Below are 23,275 nucleotides of genomic sequence, written 5' to 3' on the forward strand. Positions count from 1 at the left end.
TACTTTTAACTCTCTCTAGTAGTGTTTGATTCAAATTTTCTTCTACACCATTCTGTTGCGGTGTACCTCGAATAGTGTGATGTCTATATCAATCCCCATATCCATGCAGAACTCATCAAACTTAAATGAACAAAATTCATGTCCATTATTTGTTCACAATCTCTTAACCTTCTTTCCAGTTTGATTCTCCACCAGTTCCCTCCAATGTTTGAAGGACTTAAATACCTCGCTTTTATGTCTGAGAAGACACAACTAGGTCATCATTGAGTCATCATCTATAAATGTTACAAAATAGTTATAACCTCCTACATGTTTAACTCGAGCAGGACCACAACAATCATAGTAGATATAATCTAGTGTGCCCTTAGTTTTGTGAACTCCCTTACCGAAATTACTACGATGCTTTTTCCCGAAAATGCAGTGTTCAAACAACTCAAAGTTGGTAACCTTGTAGCCAAATAGAAGATCCCGTTTGGACAGAATTTGCATCCCCTCTCACCTATATGTCTAATTTGTATATGCCACAACTTGATTATATTAGGGTGCCAATTCACAGATTTGGATGCAACCGTAGAGAAACCTATCAACGTCTTACCTTGTTGAGGAACATGCCGAATGCTAGTTAGAGTTCTTATTTTACCATAATTAATCTGAATCTTGATAGTCCCAATACCCACAATTTTACATATGGTATCGTTTTCCATGACAACGTTTCCACCATCATAATATTCATATGTATCGAACCATTCTTTGTTCGGAATCATATGATATGAACACCCTGAATCTAACACCCAACATATAATAGGGTGTAGAGAAGCGTTATCTACAAGGGCAATGTCCTCCTCAAAGTCGGTGTCTTTGTCTTTATGTGCTATAGTAGCCGTGCAATGTTTATCCTTTTTCTTAGGACAATTGTTCTTCCAATTATTAGGTTCTTTACAGTAATTACAGATGTCTTTAGCATAGTGCCATTAGATTTGTATTTTCTATCCTTATTCTTTCTGAACCCTTTCTAGTTGACTGTGTTGACAATCAATCCCAAATGCTTGAGTATCTATAATTTCATCGCTCGCCTTATGGCACAGTTCTCTAGTATGAAGTGCTGACTGAACTTCCTCTAGAGTCATAGTGTCTTTACTCATAACGAACGATTGAACACAATTTTCAAAAAGTTGGGTAAAGATACCAATAGAATTAATGTACCATCTTCATATTTGATCTTAACATCTATATTTCTCAATTCAAGTAATATAGTGTTTAACTTATCAAGATGTTCTCGAAGAGACTTACCTTCATGAATACAAAGACTGAATATACGCTGCTTTAATAACAACTTGTTAGTTAGTAACTTTGTTATGTACAAAGACTCTAACTTCGACCAAAGACCGATTGCAATATCTTCATCTAATACCTTAGTAATAACTTCATTAGCTAGACAGAGTAAAATTAACATGTTTTTGACACGTTTAACATGTTTTTGACAAATTTATGACACATTTAACACGTTTTGGCATGTTTAACACATTTTTGGCACGTTTAACACATTTTAACACGTTTAACATGTTTTTAACATGTTTAACACGTTTTGGCCCATTTAACACACTTGTGACACATTACCATTTTTAGTCCGTTTAATTTGTTTTTTGCTCCGTCTAATATATCTTTGACATTATTATACGTTTTTTGATCAGCTTAATATAATTTTGATTTTTTTTGAAATTATTTTGATATTTTATTTACTAAATTAGTTAAAGAAATAATATGTGAGATAAATATGGATTAATTAAAAAATATTTAAATCATTCATACTAAATAAAGTTTAGAATAATAATGATATGTTAATTCTGTATGACTAGACTATAATTAATAAATATATTATTAATGAGTTTTAAAATTTGTAATTATTTTTCGTTTGACTATATTAGAGATCAATTTAATAAAAATTAAGAGAATATATTTGAGTTGAAAGATTGTTACTTTATGTTGGATTGATAAAAGAGAATTAAATTAAATTAAATTAATTTGAGTAACCCAAACCCAACTCATACTTAATCCAAGCCAAATTAATTACCAAAAATAATATTTTAAGTTTGTGTTTAGGTCAACCCAAGATATATATGTTCAACCCTAAATTTGAGATCAACAGTAATTATCTATGAAAATTTTGAACTAAATTCTCGAAATATCTTATGGCAAATGTTGGTTTAATCAGTGTTATTAAAATAGATTATTAACCCCATAAATCAATGCCTCCACATTGACAAGCTATTTTCTTTTAGTATGTTGTCATATTAAAATTGTGATACTTTCATAAACTTATATTATAGATAAAATAATATCACACATATTTACATAATCCATTTAAAAATTACCTTTTTTGCCTATGAATTTTGTAGTGTCCTTTACAACAAAATTTGAAAGTACTAATTTTATTTTAGTTATAACATATTTTTTCACTTTTTTCATTTTAAAAAAGAGAGAAATCTATTATATTAAATAGTTTATAAAATTATACAATATTTACAATTATATATAATTAATATGCATTATTCTTAATATACATGATTTTTTTTTAATCAAAGATATTTTTAATACGTAAAAACAAAAAATATATGCAAATCCACTACGACTTCATTCTCGGTCGGGCAGCAGCGCACAGGGCGTCTTCGGTTGCGAGGTAGACGGGATGCCACAGTTAGATTGAAGGCTATGCGACGCTGAAGTCTTCATTCGTGAGGGAGTCACACGGTCAGAAGGTAAGCTGGCTTCCTTTTCTTTTGGAGTCCTCAAACTCCAACTCGGTCATATAAGGAGTTTCTCCTCATTATGTAGAATAGGATTAGCATAGTTTATGATCATCACTCTTTACGTAGAGGTCTCGTCAGATCCCGAAAAATGAAATCTTCAATTGGAAAAGTTGATTTTTATGTTTAATAAGAGTTCCAATTCAAATTCCGAGCTTGTAGAAAGCTTCTTGGACTCAATAAATTCGAAAGAAATCAATTAAAACCAACTAGTTTAACCTCTTCATCAATTTCAAAACTCAAATCCGATAGCTTTTAAGAAATAAATGTTTTTTATTTATCAAAACTTAACCAAACCATACGGGTTTGGTTTTAAAACCAAGACGAAGTAGAGAAGAGATCAATCACAAGCCTCAAATCTAACTCCCACAAAATATGCCATGAAAATTTTCTCAAGCTTTTGAATTTTTTGAAATATTGTGTAAAGCTCTAAAGATTTTTTCTGGATTATCAAGAAGTTAAGAAGTTTCATAAGAAGATGAAAAGTGTTCTCCAGCTTGCTGTATCCAATTTACGAATTCAAATTGAAATTTCTACATTTCAATTCGTTCAATCTTTAATATGGTACAATTGATTATTTTCTTGATTTGGATTTGTTCCTAAGACTATTCCAAAGCCTTCCACCGAAACCAATTCGAATGCATTAAGCTAAATAAAGAATACCCAAATTTGATTTTAAGCAAGTCTAAGAGTCCGTTAGTATTAGAAAATGTTAAAATAAACAAATTGGGAATGCTTCACTATCAAGAAGGAGAACACAACGAGAAATGAAAAATTCAAGTTTTCTTGATGAGAAATTTATTTGCATACAAATGTGGAGAATAATTTTAGAAGTACGCATGAATTTTCCTTGGAATTTTTAGAGTTATGAAACTCTATTTATGAAACTGTCAAGTTAATATTTATCCAAATGTAAATTTTGAATGTTTTTGTGATGGTCAAAATTATTTTTAGAAATATGCTGAATTTTTTTTTTTTATAATTTTTAAAGTTGTAAAACTTAAATTATAATATAAAAAAGTTAAAGAATTTTTCAAATATTTCCTAAAAATGGTTGAAATTTTTTATTTCTATTACAAATAATATTTTCACCACATTAAGATTTCACCAAACAACCTCGTCCGGTTTGGCCGACGAGGATCTTTCTCAGCCAGGATCTCGATCTCGATGCACTTTGTTTTCCTTCGTGTTCTTTGTCATTCCAAAAACATCTTCGTGCCACTTACGTGACTAGTGGAGGATCACTACTCATGTAGGTCTTGAGAAAACAAATTTTCCGCGATGACGGAAATGAAATTCTAACGAGTTTGATTCTTTAGTTTAGATGTCTGATTTGATTCATAGTTGTCAGTAGATAGATTAGATAATTAGTAAATGAGACTGATATATGACCATTGTTCTTGAGTTTCTTGTGCCGCAAGGCCTACATACAGATCCTTAAATAACTTTATGAACAACTTGATTGATTTTCTCTATCAGATTCAGATTATTGAATTGATCTCGTTTGGAGTTATTTGTAATGAGAAATAATAATAAAAGATGCAAATATAAGACCTACAACGTGAGTATCTCCAATGGTATAGTCTCCATGAATCAATGATCGTCCCCTGATCTTTCATTCTCCAGCTAGCTTGAAGCACATTATCCATCTTCTAATTCCAATGCTTGACCATATATTCTACTGATCTGGAGCTTATATATAACAGTGATCTATTTTCTAATTAACAGTGACTAATTTCATAGAACAACAAGAAAGAAGAAATTAATAATATACACATATCTATAAATGTCTACCTACCTGCAGTAACTAATTAATTAAACATATCTTTAATGAAATCATGTCATACAAATTATAAAACAAGCACATAGTTAAGTATCAAATTAAGGATTAATAATGCAAACAGATAGATAACTAATTAACTAGCTAGCAAGCAAGTAATCATCATCATCATCATCATGTCCTCGTCATTCACTGGTAAAAAAAGGGTCTTTACCGACGGTTTTTCCCCGAAGGTTTTGTAAACCTGTCCTAAATACTCCCGAGAGGAACAAATCTTTCGCTATTAAAAATAGATTCCGAGAGGGGTGTAAAACCTTCGGGTTTATTTATTATTACCGAAAGTTTTACAAAGAACTTTCGGTTTTTACCTTCCCAAAAAACCCAAAAAAATTCTAAGTGTTGGATGTGGGTTATTTGCGAAGGTTTTGGGAAAAACCTTCGGTTTTGAAATCCCTTGGTTTTTTAATTGCGAAGGTTATTCAAAGACCCTTCGGGTTTGCCTTTTTTGAAAATTTCATTTCCGAAAGTTTTACAAAGAACCTTCGGTTTTTCTCATTAAAAAAAAATTCAAATTTTTGAAATTGTTTTTTCCGAAGGTTTTTTAAAAAAACCCTCGGTTTTGATATTAGTCAAAAACGAGAGTTTTATGAAAACCTTCGGCCTTAACCTCTATAAATACAAACCCTAACCCTTCTCTTTTTCATTCCGCTCATCTCTCCTTTCTCTCTCTTCCGCCGCCGCCGCCGCCTGCCTCCTCCAAGCCGCGGGTTCTTCTCCTCTCTTCAGGTAATTTGTTTGATTTGTTTTTTTTTTGTTTTGTTTATTGTAAGATTTAGATTTCTTAAGTTTATATATATATATATATATATTATAGATCTAGATTTATGTTAGTTTACGTTATTTTGTTTGATTAATATATATATACATATATCTGAAATGCATTTAGGAAATGGGTGATTCGACATGGAAGAGACTTCGGCGTACACCGGAGAAACTACATCCGTGTTACCAGAATCTGATAACACAATCAGAAATTGCGGCACGTGAAGAATAAGTCAGAAAGATGACGCTGGAAATGGAACAAATCCGATTAAGAGATGCCGAAAGAGGTCGTTTGCTCAGTGAAATCAAAGCGGACCGGGCCGAAATGTCTCAGAGATTAGAGAATCTCGAACAGGAACTTGTCTTGTTGAGGAGTCGACTGAATCAACCACCCCCTCCTTCCACCCCATCTAATAATTAATTTCTAGATTTATTATGGATTTATTATGGGTTTATGACAATTAATATTTAATTTTATGCGTTATGTTTTAATATTTATGAATTATTGTTATTTTGTTTGTTTGGTTTGGTTTAATATGTTTTAAATAATTATATATCTTTTTGTTGACTTTTCACCTTTTTTAAAAAAAAAACTGCCTCGCCAAAACCGAAGGTTTATTTGAAAACCTTCGGTTTTGACCCATTTTTTTTTAAATCTTGAGGTAAAAACCAAAGGTTTTCAAATAAACCTTCGGTTTTGTCCTTACATTAAAAAAATCAGATTTTTTTCTAAGTACGGGGAAGGGTAAAAACCGAAGGTTTTCAAATAAACCTTCGGTTTTGTCCTTACATTAAAAAAATCAGATTTTTTTCTAAGTATGGGGAAGGGTAAAAACCGAAGGTTTTCAAATAAACCTTCGGTTTTGTCCTTACATTAAAAAATTCAGATTTTTTTCTAAGTATGGGGAAGGGTAAAAACCGAAGGTTTTCAAATAAACCTTCGGTTTTTACATCACATTAAAAAAATCAAATTTTTTTCTAAGTACGGGGAAGGGTAAAAACCGAAGGTTTTCAAATAAATCTTCGGTTTTGTCCTTACATTAAAAAAATCAGATTTTTTCTAAGTACGGGGAAGGGTAAAAACCGAAGGTTTTCAAATAAACCTTCGGTTTTGTCCTTACATTAAAAAAATTAGATTTTTTTCTAAGTATGGGGAAGGGTAAAAACCGAAGGTTTTCAAATAAACCTTCGGTTTTGTCCTTACATTAAAAAAATCAGATTTTTTTCTAAGTCTGGGGAAGGGTAAAAACCGAAGGTTTTCAAATAAACCTTCGGTTTTTACATCACATTAAAAAAATCAGATTTTTTTCTAAGTATGGGGAAGGGTAAAACCGAAGGTTTTCAAATAAACCTTCACAAATACCAATAAAAATCGACAGTTATACTATTAACTTTCGGTTTTATCAGTACCTAATTTGTTAAATTATTTTGTTTTAAACCTACTAATCTAGACCCTTAACTAATATAATCAAGTGTGTGTTATATTTTGAAAATGAAGATTGTGTTTGATGTTAAAATCTTTATGATTGTGTTTGATTATATAAAGAAGTGTATATGTATGTTTGTGTTTGATGATCATATGAATGTGTACAAAATTTGATCATATACATTTTGTAATGTTTTAAGGATATCAAATAAGTTAAAACAATGACATTCAAAGTCATTAGAAGGTTAAAGACCTATTAATTTAGCAATTTTTGAAATTGTAATTCCGAAAGTTAATTGTATAACTTTCGGAAATAACCATCAAAACCGAAAGTTATACAATTAACTTTCGTTTTTATCTAATTAAATTAAATTGTACACTTTTCAAAACCGAGAGATGTAGACATATCTCTCGGAATTTAATTGATCAAAACCGAGAGGTTTATTCAAAACCTTCACAAATACCAATAAAAACCGACAGTTATACTATTAACTTTCGGTTTTACCAGTACCTAATTTGTTAAATTATTTTGTTTTAAACCTACTAATCTAGACTCTTAACTAATATAATCAAGTGTGTGTTATATTTTGAAAATGAAGATTGTGTTTGATGTTAAAATCTTTATGATTGTGTTTGATTATAAAAAGAAGTGTATATGTATGTTTGTGTTTGATGATCATATGAATGTGTACAAAATTTGATCATATAGATTTTGTAATGTTTTAAGGATATCAAAAAGGTTAAAACAATGACATTCAAAGTCATTAGGAGGTTAAAGACCTATTAATTTAGCAATTTTTGAAATTGTAATTCCGAAAGTTAATTGTATAACTTTCGGAAATAACCATCAAAACCGAAAGTTATACAATTAACTTTCGTTTTTATCTAATTAAATTAAAATTGTACACCTTACAAAACCGAGAGATGTAGACATATCTCTCGGAATTTAATTGATCAAATCCGAGAGATATATGATTAACTCTCGGAAATTAATCAAATGATCAAAACCGAGAGGTAATAATACAACTCTCGGAAATTAATCAAAAGATCAAAACCGAGAGGTAATCATATAACTCTCGGAAATTAATAGTCAAAAACCGAGAGTTATATGATTAACTCTCGGAAATGACCTTTAAAAAAACATAACCCGCTTTTTTTCATTTCTTTCTTTTTCCCCGTTTTTTTTTCTCCCCGATTTCTCTCTCCCGTTCGCTCTTCTTCCACGCCGCCTCTGCCCAGCCGCGTCCTCCATCCTTCAATCGAAGACGAAGCAGCGCTGCCCTCCTCCGATTGACGCCGCCGCGCTGCCCTCATCCGATTGACGCCGCCGTAGGTTGAAGAACCCTTTCCGCCGCCAAGTCGCTGCCTCCGCTCGGATCGAAGACGCCGTTCGCTGCCCACGCTTGGATCGACGACGCCGGTGATTGAAGACTGCCCCCGTCGATTGAAGACAGTCGCCGCCTGCTGCCGCCGCCTGCTACCGCCGCCTGCTGCCGCCCTACAAAAGGTTAGTTTATTTTTTAGGTTTAAGTTATATTTGCTTAATTTTAGGTTAAATTTGTTTCATTTTAGGTTATATTAGGTTGATTTTGGTTAGTTTAGGTTATATTAGTTTGATTTTAGTTAGATTCATGATTTTGTAGTTTGATTTTAGGTTTTTTGTTTGATATTAGGTTATTTGTTTGATTTTAGGTTATTTGTTTGATTTTAGGTTATATTTGTTTGATTGGGTTGAAAATTTGGTTGATTTTGGTTAGTTTAGGTTATATTAGTTTGATTTTAGTTAGATTCATGATTGTGTAGTTTGATTTTAGGTTTTTTGTTTGATATTAGGTTAATTGTTTGATTTTAGGTTATTTGTTTGATTTTAGGTTATATTTGTTTGATTGGGTTGAAAATTTGGTTGATTTTGGTTAGTTTAGGTTATATTAGTTTGATTTTAGTTAGATTCATGATTTTGTAGTTTGATTTTAGGTTTTTTGTTTGATATTAGGTTAATTGTTTGATTTTAGGTTATTTGTTTGATTTTAGGTTATATTTGTTTGATTGGGTTGAAAATTTGGTTGATTTTGGTTAGTTTAGGTTATATTAGTTTGATTTTAGTTAGATTCATGATTTTGTAGTTTGATTTTAGGTTTTTTGTTTGATATTAGGTTATTTGTTTGATATATGTATGATTGTGATTAGTTTAGGTTTTTTAATTTGATATATGTATGATTGGGATTTAGTTTTTGGATTGTTGAATTTTGTTTTTGGATTAATTATATTGAATTGGTTGTTGGATTTGGTTTTAGGTTATATTGAGTTTGGTTGTATGATTTTGTTAGATAATGTTAGATTAGGTTGAAAGTATGTTTGATTTTGGTTAGTTTAGGTTTTGGATTGACTATTTTCTTGGATTGATTTGATATATGTTATGTTGAATGTTTCTTGGTTTGATTGTTGTTTAATTGATGTTTGATTTAGGTTAGATATGATTGAAGTTTAGGTTAGAATTTTAGGTTAAAATTTTGGTTAGATTAAAGTTTGATTGGAGTTTGATTTGGTTAGATTTATTGGTTTGAATATTTGGTTATATTAATGTTGGTTATTGTTGAAATTTCAGCCGCACGCAGCCCGCCCGTCGATCTACATCCGCTGCTCTTCTTCGTCGCTCTGTTTGTGCAAGGTTAGTTCTTGTTGGTTTATTATATGGTTAGGTTAGTTTCATGTTAGATTTATGTTAGATTTTCATGTTAGATTTAAGTCGACGAGATTTATGTTTGATTTGAAGTATGTTAGATTAGGTAATATGTTTGATTTATGTTAGATTAGGTTAGATGAGGTTTGAAATGTGTATGAAATTAACGTGTTGAATTATAATTTATTGGAGTGAAAGTGGATAAATATGGCTTCGTAAGTGTAAATGTAAACCGAATTTTGAAAACCCAAAGTCAAGATCCGTATATATTGGCGAGTCAAGCAAAACAAGTATTCTACGCCCCTGATATGTCAGCCCGACCCGGTTGGAAGATTGTGACAAAAATAAAACCGCGGTTTACAAACATATAGTTCAGATTAATTAATTAGGTAGATTTAATTATGTTTTTAACTTTATATTCATTTTTATTACTACTTTATTTCAATTATTCACTCATTTTTATTAATGGTGTGAATTAAGAATGTCTGAAGGTCCTAAAACAACTTGGAAGAGTATGAGGAAGACACCCAAGAAATTGGATAAGAGTTACCAAAACCTACTTGCCCAATCCGAGTCGTTAAAGCGACGAGGATCGTCTTCTAGAGACCAACCACCGATTCCTGTGGTCCCGATAGCTACTGCGCCTCCCCGAACATACGAGACTGAAGACGATGATGACCTCCAAGTTTATAAAGAGCACATTCGCTGATAACCTGCCTAGCGATGAGGTTGAAGACGAGGGTCTTGAGGAGCCTATCGAGGAGCAGGATGACGAGGAGGAGCACGGGACCACTCCCGACCCATCATCGACAGGTATTTCGTTTACAAATTAGTTAGTGTTTCAATTGATTGACATATTTAATTAAGATTTTGATAATTTTGAAGAATCTTCTGCCCGCAAGAGACGAGGGAAGAACAAGAATATTGCGCTGTCTAAGAGGCTAGCGGGGACGAGGATCCCTTTAACGTTTAGAGAGAAGGATGGGAGGTCAGGCGGTACAGACGTGGGAAGGACACGGTGGTCTAGACATGTGGGGTCGATAATCCGGGACCCCGCAGCCGTCTCACACCGTCTTCTCAAGTGGAAGGCTTTAAGTGCAGACCAATTGGATTCATTGTGGACTGCTATCAAGGTTAATAATTATTACTTGATTATACATTACATCATTAAATAATTATTTTTAACATTTGGATATTATTTTTTTCAGGATCCGTTCGAAGCGACTAATGGTGACATTGAGTCTTTTCGAAAGACGGGGTTGGGACACGCCAATCAGATATGGGATAGATGGCGGTCGGATTTGAACAAGAATTATATCCGCGTCCACAACGGAGACGAGGCGGCGGTACTGGCTAATCCTCCACCGGACTACGATCGAGATGATTGGGAGTTTGTGTGTCGCAACCATTTCTTCACAGAAACGTTTAAGGTACGGTTTCATAATTCAAATATAAGTTGATATTAAATAATCTAACTTCATTTGTTATTTCAAATACAGAGACACAGTTCTACAAATATGAAGAACCGGAAGAATCTGAAATTCCCGCATCGAACGGGAAGTAGACCGTTTGCACAAATTGAAGACGAGTTGGTAAGTACATTATTTGTAATAACTTAATATAAAGATTGTTATTAATTATATAAATCATTTATTTCAACAGGCGATTGAAATGGGACGACCACCGTCTGTAATTGAAGTATTCAAGAGGACCCGTACACCAAAACCGACACAAGAAAACCCAACACCCGTCCCGGACGAACACGTGCAAGAGAAAATTGTAAGTGAATTGAATATGCCTAGTTTTTTATTATAGAAATGATATTTTATTTGAATTGTGCAGGCTGAGATGGAAGAGGTTGTTAGTAACGAACCGGGAATATCGGATTTTGAATTGACGGAGAGGGTGTTCGGACAACAAAAACACGGGGTAGTGTTCGGAATGGGATCAGGCGTCCGGCCCACACACTTTCGTGAGGATCGTCGTAGTGGAAACAGTTCACAGCGAAACAATGAGCGATTGTTAGAAGAGAATCAAATAATGAAGCTCAAGCTGGAGGAACTAGAGAAGAGAGATGAAGAAAGAAGGCGCAAAATGGAAGAATTGCAATCAGAAAAGAAAGAAATTGTGGAAAGAATGGAGAGGGAGAAGTTAGAGATTACCGAAAAAATGGAGAGGGAGAAGTTAGAGATGAACGCAAGAATGGAGAAAATCGAATTATATATGAGGCAACAACCACCTCCTCCCCCCACAAGCTAAGGTTGTTTGATTCAAAACATGTTTTCATTATAGGTTGAATTTATAACAGATTGTTCGGAATATTAGTTTGGTTTCGAATTTTGTAATGTTCGTGATCAATTAATGTGATCGTTTAATGTATGCTGCATTTCTTTTATCATTAATATATTGGTTTGGCTGAAGAGGTTTTGGTTGCGAGCAAAATAATCCGCACATTTTTAAAAATTGAGGGGAAAAAACCGAAAGTAATATTGAAATCTCTCGGTTTTTCTCTTTTTGGAAAAAACGAGAGATATTAGAAAACTCTCGGTTTTTAGCCAAAGAGAAAACCGAGAGTTATATGACAAACCCTCGGTTTTTATCCAAAAGAGGAAAACCGAGAGTTATTTACAAAACTTTCGGTTTTCCTCTTCGGGTAAAAACCGAGAGTTTTCATATAACTTTCGGTTTTCTTGAAAAGGAGAAAACCGAGAGTTATTGGAAAACTCTCGGTTTTTACCCGAAGAGGAAAACCGAAAGTTTTGTAAATAACTCTCGGTTTTCCCACATAGAGAAAAACCAAAAGTTCTTTGCAAAACCCTCGGTTTTTCCACACAGAGAAAAACCGAAAGTTATTTGTAAAAAGAGGAAAACCGAAAGGTCTTTGTAAAACCCTCGGTTTTTCCACAAATAGAAAAACCGAAAGGTCTTTGTAAAACCCTCGGTTTTCCGCAAAAAGAAAAACCCGAAAGTTTTCATATAACTCTCGGTTTTTCTCTTTATGAAAGTCCCGAGAGAGTCAATACCGAGGGATGGCGAGGGTAACTAAAACCTTCGGTAAGGTGTCTTCACCGAAAGTTATAGGGTCAAAACCGAGAGTTTTAACTCTCGGTTTTGACCCCTTTTTCACCAGTGATTATCATCAAACAAAAACTAAATAATAATAATTAATAATAATAAAAGTCGTCGTCATCGTCGTCGGGTCGTCGTCGTCGTCGTCGGTCATCGTCGTCGTCGTCGGTCATCTAGTGCTTGGACTTAATTGTACATGCGCAGCTGGGACGGTTGAGAATGCATTTGGAGGACAGATAATTAAGTCCTCCTCCGAAACGTTTAAGGCATGCTGCTGCGCATGTATTTGCGGTGCATGCGTCCATAGGGAAGACAATGGTACGGGCAGGTTCCACCACCTCCACCTGCAAGCAGAAGATCATAGATACAAGTAGACAATATATCATCACCTTATTGCCAATGCCACCCATCTCTCTCCCCGCCCCTTCTTCACACAGAAATTTATATATATGATAGATCAAAATGATCGAAAATGTGATCGATCGATTGATTTTCTTTTCTTGAATTTCTCTTTCAATGAGTACGAGTTCGAGTATGAATATGAGTACAAGACACACCATTTGCATTATATATAGGCAAACATGCGGTACATTTCACATAGTTAACTTTTACTATTTCAATTTTAGTTTTAATTAATTAACTAGGACTAGGTGCTAGACTAGAATTACATGTTGATATAAAAGTACTAGTAATAATGCACTGTCTTAGCCAGGGACCATGATACTATTTTCATATAAAAGAAAAATTAATAATTAGATGCTCTTCTCTAACCACCTTTAGTTCTTTTCTTATCTAATTTTATTTGAAATTAAATAATTTAATTAAATAATTAAATTACTGTCATATTAAATTATTAGACAAAATTATAATTGATCTATTTCATTAAAATGAACATTGTCGTGCATTCATAGATAATTATAAGTAGTGAATAATAAATAAAACATTTTTTTTCTAATAAAAATCTCAATTAACCCATATTCAAACAAACTGAGAAATAAAACAAAATCTTTCACTTTATAGTACCACATTCAATGAGACTCACAAAACATATAAATTTATGTCAGACAAATTAAGAGACTCACACCATTTTCTTTATCTTTTAACAATGTAAATATTGAAGGGTAAAGATGGCAACTAAATATTTTTTTTTTGTTATTAAAATATGTTTTTTAAGGTTAATTAATAATTTTGTATAAATAATATTTAAAAATAATAATCTATTTTATGTTTTGAATTAACTTATATAATGTGCACTTAACCCGGCCACTTAAATTTAAAAACTTTCAATGAGAATCATCTATATATACTTAAGTTTTATAGTTAGATTTTCCAAGTTGTTTTTGTCATATGAGTTGAATATGAAGATTAAAATAATTTTAAAACGATTAAAATTTATGTCAAAAATGATATTTATAAGGTAAGTAGGACCGGACATCACATGTTACACTTACAGGTTTGCTATTTATGTATAAACATACAAAAAAAAAAAAAATATGAATTATAAAGAGAAAAAGGGGGAAAAGTATAATAACTCTCTACCTAACAAAAAAAGTTGGCCACCGTAATTTACTTTTACTTTTTTTCTTTTTTCTTCATAATTCATTTCTCAATATTAAAATGAGTTTTTAATCAAATTTTTACATAAATTTGATTTAAAAAATTTTTAAAAATTATTTATTTTCATACTTTGAGTATTTATATAATTGATTTTGGTGGTTCTTTCTCTCCTTAAACTAACTTATAAGTTTTAAATAAATTCAATAAAAATCTCAAATAACACACAATCAAACAAACTCTAAAATCTAAAACATTAAAAAAAAATTATTCACTCTTCTAGTAAGACCTTCAATATCTTTTTTTAAATATATCATTTAAATATTTTTCACGCTTTAGAAGAAAGAGACGTATGTACATTCACCACTTTTTTTTCTCTTTTTCTTACCTCAATAATGTAAATAGTGGAGAGGAAGATGAAGTTTTAGACAAAATCTTATTTTTAATTATTAAATTATATAATCTTAAGTTAATTAATCATTTAATATATATATATATATATATATTGAGTTATAGAGCCTACACTTATAATAAACTCTACATTATTAATTATCAGACTTATAAATATGTGATTATTAAGAGTTTACATTGTAAAGACAGAATTCTAGAAAGATAAAATGTGAGACAAAAAACTTTGTAATCCTTCTTCTTCTTCATAGTGAAATCGGGTGGTGGCTGAAATGGATGTAGCTCAATTTGAGTGAACCACTATAAATCTGTGTCTTCTTGTGTTCTTCTTTCTTGCAATTTTACAGATTGTTTCAAGCTGGTCGGATTTGGGAGATACAAATCCTAACAACTGGTATTAGAACAGCTATGCTAGATCTGAGCATTGGAAACAATGGCAAATGAGAACAGTATAGGACATGGGATTGGAAGATTCGATGAGACAGATTATGACTTCTGGAGAATGCAGATTGAAGATTATCTCTATGGAAAGAAGCTTCATTCCTTTGAGTGAGAAACCATAGAAGATGAATGAAGCTGAATGGAAACTCCTTGATAGACAGGTTTTGGGAGTTGCCCGATTGACGCTAGCCAAGACGGTTGCTCACAATGTAGCAAAGGAGAAGACCACCATAGGTCTGATGAAAACTCTTTCTGATATGTATGAGAAACCATCTGCTAACAACAATGTATACTTAATGAAAAAACTTTTTAATTAAGAATGGTTGATGGTACTTCTGTCACTACTCATTTGAATGAATTCAATACAATTGTGAATCAATTGCTATCTGTTGAGATTGATTTTGGGATGAAGTTAGTGCCCTGATTTTGTTAGCATCTCTACCAAATAGCTGGGAACCTATGAGGGCAACAATTAGTAATTCAGTTGAAAATGCTAAACTGAAATTTGTTGAAATTAGAGATCGTATTTTTGCTGAAGAGGTTCGTAAAATTAATTCTGGTGAAACGTTCAAAGGTTCTGCTCTAAATGTGGAAAACAGGGGCATAGGTAATGATAAAAATTTCAACCGAGGTAAGAACAGATCTATGTCGAGGAGCAAGAGGAGTCAGTCCAAGTCTGGGCGGACATTTGAGTGTTGGAATTGTGGTAAACAAGGTCATTTGAAGAGGAACTACAAAGCACCGAAGAGAAACAGTGATGATAAAAATGATGCAGCCAACATTGTTACAGAAACTGTCACTAATGCATTACTTATGTGTGTTGATAGCCCGATAAATTCATGGGTTTTGAACTCGGGAGCTTCTTTCCACACCACTGCCCACAAAGAATTAATGGAGAATTATGTGGCTGGAAACTGTGGGAAAGTTTATCTCATAGATGGTGAGCCACTGGATATTGTTGGCATGGGGGACATCAAATTGAAGATGGAAAATGGTTCTGTTTGGAAGATTAATAAGGTAAGACACATTCCAGGTTTAATGCGCAATCTGATTTCTGTTACACAACTTGATGAAGAATGTCACAATTTCAGTTGTGGAAATGGTGCATGGAAGGTGACTAAAAGAGCAATAGTTGTTGCTCGAGGTCACAAAACTAGAACGTTATACACGACTTCAACTTGAAGAGAAACAGTTTCTGCTGTAGTTGATGACTCAAAGAACAGTGAGCTGTGGCATTGCAGGTTAGGCCATATGAGCGAAAAAGGGATGAAAATTCTTTTGAAAAATGGACAGATTCCAGAACTGAAGTCTGTTGAACATCAGTTATGTGAAAATTGCATTCTTGGGAAATAAATACGGGTGAATTTCTTAAAGATTGGGAAGGAACTCAAGAAAGAAAGGCTAGAGTTGGTACACACTGATGTGTAGACATGTCAATGGGTACTAGTATGCCCGATACCCGTGGGTACCCGATAGTCGAATTTGGGTATTTTAAATTGGGTTTGGGGTCGGGCATGGGGAGAGGGAGAAGGTACCCGGTCGGGTACGGGGTCGAGGATGGGGAGTTTGCGAAACCCAAACCCGATACCCGACTATATTAATATTATTGATTTTTTTTATTAAAGTTTAATGTGTGACTTTTCAAAAATACTTCATCATTGCAAATGTATTATAAATATACATCATTTAATTTGATTTTATCCACACTTCACTCCAAACATAGTCATAAATACACTACACTACAACTTTAATTATTTTATATTTCCAAAAAAATATTTCTCTACATAACTTCAATTTTATTTTAATAACAAAATATTACTCTCTCTCATAATTCTTCATATTCAATCTTTAATTTTTTTTTAATGTTCATTCTACTTTTTCTCCACTCTAGTTTATCTTCTTCAAGATTTACAAAAATTATGAAGTAGGTAAGTAATTGTTTTATTTTATTTTTAATCTTTCAATATTACTAATGTTAAAATTATTTATTAAAGTTGTGTTTCTTTTTCTTCAATCTTTATAATCTTATAAGTAATTTAATCGGGTAATGGGGTACCCGTCGGGGATCGGGTACCCGACGAATCGGGGATGGGTATAGAAGTAGAGATACCCGTCGGGTTCGGGGTCGGGGATGAGTACTTCACTACCCGTCGGGTAGGGTACCCTTTGTCATCCTTATTGATGTGTGGGAGCCTACACCTATTTCTTCTATTGGCGGATTACAATATTACGTGACATTTATAAATGATTCGACAAGAAAGGTATGTGTATATTTTATGAAGCAAAAGTCTGAAGTATTTTCTATTTTCAAGAAATGGAAGACTTTGGTTGAAAATGAAACAAATCAGAAAGTTAAGTGCTTGAGATCCGACAACGGAGGTGAATATATCAATTCAGATTTCAAAGAGTATTGTGTTGTGAATGAGATCAGTATGGTGAAGATTATTCCCCGAACGCCTCGAGAGAATAGAGTAGCTGAACGAATGAATCGAACATTGAACGAGCGTGTTAGAAGCATGAGATTGCATGCAGGGCTTCCTAAAACCTTCTAGGCAGAAGCTATAAATACTAATGCCTACTTGATAAATAGGGGACCCTCTGTTCCTCTTGAATTCAGAATTCCTGAAAATCCTGGAGAAATAAAAAGGTAAGCCTTTCTTATTTGAAAGTGTTTGGTATTTATCATATGTTCATATTAATGAATGTGATAGGAGCAAGCTTGATCCAAAGTCTAATAAATGTTTTTTATTGGTTATGGTGATATTGAGTTTGGTTATCGTTTCTGGGATAATCAAATTCGGAAGATCATTCGTAGAAGAAATGTTATCTTCAATGAACATGTTCTCTACAAAGATTGTGTTGGGAAAACATCAGATGATGATTCCAAGTTGGAAGAGACTAGTACAGTCGATTTGAAAAAAAATTCAGCTGAATATATACGGGCTGTCGAAGAAGAACAATGTGTTGTTGAAGATGAAATTTTTGGGAACGTGACCTCAGAGGTAAATCAGCAAACACCGGTTATACAGTTGAGAAAATCGTCAAGGAATCGAAAATCAGTTGAGAGGTGGTCTCCATCTCTGAACTATATCTTGTTGACAGATAGAGGTGAACCTGAATGCTATGAGGAAGCAATACAATCTGATGAATCAGTTAAGTGGGAGTCTGCAATGAAAGATGAGATGGACTCTTTGACGTTGAATCAAACTTGGGAGCTCACTGAGCTACCAAAAGGAAAGAAAGCACTTCACAATAAATGGATCTTCAGGATTAAAGAAGAACATGATAAAACCATGAGGTACAAGGCAAGATTGGTTGTGAAAAAATTTCAACAAAAAGAAGGTATTGACTACAATATGAGATCTTCTCTCCAGTAGTTAAATTGATGACAATCAGAACTAATGGATATGTCTGGATGTTAACTTTCTTTTTACACCAAGCAGGACACATGGTTCAATCCACCGTCCACGCTAGGTAGCCTTTAAGACATCTTGATTGTTTCAAAGTCACATGGTATCTCGTTCAAAATATTTTACTCAATAATTGTAGCAAAACTTGTACCTTTCTACAGTAAATATAATCATAATAATGTTTGAACATTATTATGTAGCTAGTGTAGTTACCTTTTAGCTACGGTAATTTATTACTGTAGCCACAAAATAGCGATAGTACTTGTTCCTGTAACCGCTTTTTAGCCACACAACCAATAGCGACGGTTGGGACAGGCACGACCATTTTTGTTGTTAACATTCAGCAACGGTGTATTGATCAATAGCGAAAGTATTCAATGTCGCTATTGCACTGTTTTTTACTTGTAATTGAGATGGATGAAAGTTTTAAAAGTATTAATTTGCAGACCCACAGATTAAAATGAGTAGCTAGATATTACTCTTTTTATCCTTTACTACAATTCATTCGATGCATTATTTTGTAAATTTGTTTTTCTTTCCTTTCCTTTGATAAGATAATAATACTATTTTGTTACTTTCTAGCTAGCCTTTCAATTTTAATGCTTATTATTTTGTTTTTCTATCTTTGATAATAACATGCATACATAGTAAATGCATAACTTAATTAATTATTTCATTAATAACTGTACAAACTTTACCCATAAATCTTTTATTAATTAGTAAGAAAAGTTATACAAGTAATAAAATCAACTATTACTAATCATATAATAGATGATCGATATAAAAGAATTGGACTTTTGACTGTATGAATACCATCAAACCAATCTAAGGAACAAGAAACATGATCTTGATTTAGCCAATGTCCGGTAACTGTCACCACAAATTTTTTTCTCTCCTTAAGACTAACAAAAGAGAGGACGTTTGGCTCTACGTTGACGTATATTGTGTTATCTCCAGTACTTACACGTGCGTGATAAATTGAGTTTGCATGTCCAACATTTGTAACAACTCTTGAGAATTGAATATTGAAGGACGAGTTGGTGTGGACCGGGGTTGTCATTGTTGGATAATTGAGATCCTTTGTTGACATTTTAATTCCTTTTGGACACTTCTCTTTTGTTCCTAACATCTCTCTCAACTTGACTCCTTCTAATCCTAGATTGCAAAACATATCCATATATTCGTCTAAAAATGTCTCATACACGAGCCCAGGATGTGTTGCTTTTATTGGATCAATAAATCCTGCTCCATGACCAAATACAACATTTTTATTGTATTTTGTATTCATGGTTCGAGCTACATACAAAACAATCCAAAAAATATACGATTAATCATGAATCGTTTTTATCTTTTGTCGCACAATAATTTAGCTAGTCAACTTGTTACCCGTTTACCTGTAGTCATAAGAGATGATTTGATAGCTGAAATAGACCAATCTGGATGTTTTGATTTCACATAAGCAACCACACCGGTAACATGAGGACACGCCATAGATGTTCCAAAACGAAAGTTATACTTTGCACCTGGTATGTCTATAAAGGCAATTGTGTCTGAAGGACCTTCTGCTAGTATATTTAAGCCAGGTGCAGTTATATCTGGCTATCATATATATCAAAGTAATATATAAGAACATAATATTAGTTAGACTAAGAGCTAAACAAAATAAATCTTAAATCATAAACTAAGTAACTAGAAAGAACTAAAAAATGACTACACAATGTCTTTTAATATAAAATTTGTGTATATAAATATATACCTTTAAAATTTCTGGCAATTTCGTATTAGGCCCCATGCTTGAAAAAGAACCTAAAACATGACCATTATTGTGAGTAGTCTTACTCTTTAGTATGCGTGCGGAAGGAAATGATTTAGACTTGAGGTAATATTCAATATAATGAAAATCATGGTCACTCAAATGCACAGTAGGTAAAAGTACGATTTTAGATATATCTTTATAATATTTGTTAGACTTTCGCATAATAAGACCACTTGCATTCAAAATCGTTTCACGTGCTGATAGCTCGAAATCATCAACATTGCATACTATGATCTTTCCTTTCACCAAATTAGGGTCTATACAGCTATTCATACATCGCCTGCAAACCAAATACGAAAGAGAAATGTAAGAGAAACTACAAAAATAAATGGATTTACTCACTAAGTTATTGTGCAAGAATTAAAATGACAAGATTGTCTTTGAGTTGTTTTGTATATGAGAAACGAAAAGAAAACTTTACATTGCACTTGATTCGTTACAATGATTGGTGATCTCTCTTCCATATACCAGTTTCTTGTTGTGCTTGCCACTAGTGAAAGGATTTATAATATTACTCTAATCAACAACGACAAGATATTAGTTATACACACAAATTTTTCTTTCTAATGCATTTATAGAATTTTACAGGTTATAACTTTCTTTAGAAAAAACAAATTCATTTAGGACAACTTCAAAGGAAACATCAAATATTATGCTAAAAATACATACAATTTTATTCATGTGGTAAGTTATTTTGAATTTCTTTTATGAATGAGTTAATTAGGAGCAAATAAAAGTAATTTACTTACAATGAGTGTAGGTCCATTTTTAAGAACAAGCTTATTGATTATGTTTCTGTCTATATTACTGCCACCCACTGAGAATATCCATGGTACAGTGCTTACAACTGTTTTTAACATGTTATTGTATGTGTTTCCCGCTGCTTGTACAGTTAAAATATCATTCTTCATTGCATGAAATGATCCAATGGCAATAGTATCTTGGCTGATGTTAACTGGCATTTCAGGTCCAATTGAGACGTTGATAATATCAACATTGTCGGCAATGGCATCATCAAAGGCAGCCAATATATCTTTATCATCGCATTCCATATCACAAACTTTATAATTAGCTATCCTCGCTGATGGGACGCCTCCTCTAGCGGTCCCGTTTCCTATGCCAAAAAAGTTTGCGTTTTTTACAACTCTTCCAACCGCTGTGGAGGCTGTGTGAGTTCCATGAGATACTACTGAATTATCTATTGCTGAGTCTCCTATGTAGTACCTCGCCCCAATCAACTTTCTATATCACATGATGATTAAATAATATATAGACTAATTTAGCACAAATGATAGACAATATATATAATGAATATATAGGAAAATCACAATTACTTGTTACAAGTGAAGTTTTTGCCACCATTACAAACACCTTTCCATTTCTTAGGAACATTTCCTAAGCCATGGTCAGATAAACTGTCACTATTAGGTTTTACACCCGTGTCCATGTGGCCAATTATAATATCACTCTCCATCGTTAGATTTCGGCTAACATCTAAGGATAATCCAATGTAGTCCCAAGATCTCGTTGTCTGAATTTTGAGTTTTTGACTTTCGAAAACTAAGACAACTCCTTTCATGTCTGCATGCAATATATAAAAAAGGTACACCTTTCATGTAAAGGGAGAAATACATGGGTATATTGTAAGGATTATTGTATATTTTATATTTTTCAAAAAAAAAACACAAATGATAAGATATTTACTTTTCAACTTTGAGGCTTCATATGGGATAAGATTAGCCGCGAATCCATTAAAACTTCTTGTATAACTTCTCAACAATATCTTTTCTGCCATCCTGTCAAATATAAATAAAAATATTATCTAATAATATTAACTTTTCTATCTCTTTTTTGTTCTTTATATTTTTTTAACATAGAAAATTATTAAATATTGAAAAAATAAAATAAAAATCTTTTTTGATCATCACTATCTTGTGATCATACTTATGTTAGAACAACAAAATGTAAATACACCAATTAAATAATTTAAATGAAAAACAAAATAATTATATACCAATTGATATGACCAAGAGTTTGTAGTAAATTAAGATGGTGTGATCGAGCTAAATATTCTCCATCGGGAAGGTTTCCCATGTAAATTATATATACCTACAAATAATGACAAAAAAAATTCTAGATTAATTAAATAATTTAACATAATGTAATTAATCAAATCAAACTACAAATATTCCCTTTAAATCTTTACTCTCTTTTTTAAAGGGTAAACTTTTGATTAATATTCTATAGGGTGAAGAGCACTTATTCAAAGAAAAAAAAACTAAATAAAACATCTTAACAAATTAAATCAAAAAAATTGTGCTTACCTTTCTTTCTAATTCTTCACCTGTTACATCATAAGATAGAGAAATAATTGATGAAATAAAAAATACAAAGAGAATGCAAGACGAATGCACACAATCAGATTTTGTCATAGTATACTTCCCTTGCCCCTCTTAGAATAAAGTATCATGATTTGTTCATTGTTGATCTATTTAAATAATCAAAATAATAGTTTTAAGGTAACTAATTAATAATTAATGCAGAAATTACCTATGATTTCCTTATGTTATTTATATATGCATATAGTTTAAGGCTTTAAGAGTAATAAATATTACAAATTTTCTTTCTTTCAAATAAAAATATTGCAGTTAATTATTAGTAGTGAGATTTTCACAAATAATATCAAGATTATGAATTAAAATAATATCATACATATTTAGAAATGTTTAATAATAATCTAATATTTAAAACTGTTTTTATATTAATAATGCACCTTATATATAGTGCCCTTACTTTATTTAAAGATATAGTGGAGAAGGAGGTCTACTGTCACAAAATCTAAATATATACTTTTATTCATTTATCAGTCATTCAGTCTTACCAAATAGTTTTTTAAGATTCACTAACATATATAAGTTTACCAAGAGTATGAAATAATAGGAAACAACATATTAAAACTATTTTTTTTTTATCATTTTATATCACAATGTTCACCATAAACACATTGTGAGACAGATGAATTAACTACGACAAAACCAGTAATTTATTGAGGTGCAATTGATAAC

The 23,275-nt window shown here is 32.3% G+C and overlaps 1 protein-coding gene across 1 annotated transcript; it reads right to left on the minus strand.

The window, feature by feature from the left end:
• Positions 1-8,142: 8,142 nt before the first annotated feature.
• Positions 8,143-22,005, minus strand: LOC124911767 (subtilisin-like protease SBT4.3). Its single transcript, XM_047452284.1, has 7 exons — positions 21,915-22,005; positions 21,545-21,791; positions 20,960-21,452; positions 20,632-20,726; positions 20,151-20,490; positions 19,789-19,993; positions 8,143-8,330 (listed from the first exon to the last, which is right to left on the minus strand). The coding sequence occupies exons 1-7, from the start codon at positions 22,003-22,005 to the stop codon at positions 8,143-8,145; spliced, it is 1,659 nt and encodes a 552-aa protein (XP_047308240.1).
• Between the last annotated feature and the right edge of the window lie 1,270 nt (positions 22,006-23,275).

The sequence above is a fragment of the Impatiens glandulifera genome, chromosome 1, assembly GCF_907164915.1.
Source record: "Impatiens glandulifera chromosome 1, dImpGla2.1, whole genome shotgun sequence".
Taxonomy (NCBI): domain Eukaryota; kingdom Viridiplantae; phylum Streptophyta; class Magnoliopsida; order Ericales; family Balsaminaceae; genus Impatiens; species Impatiens glandulifera.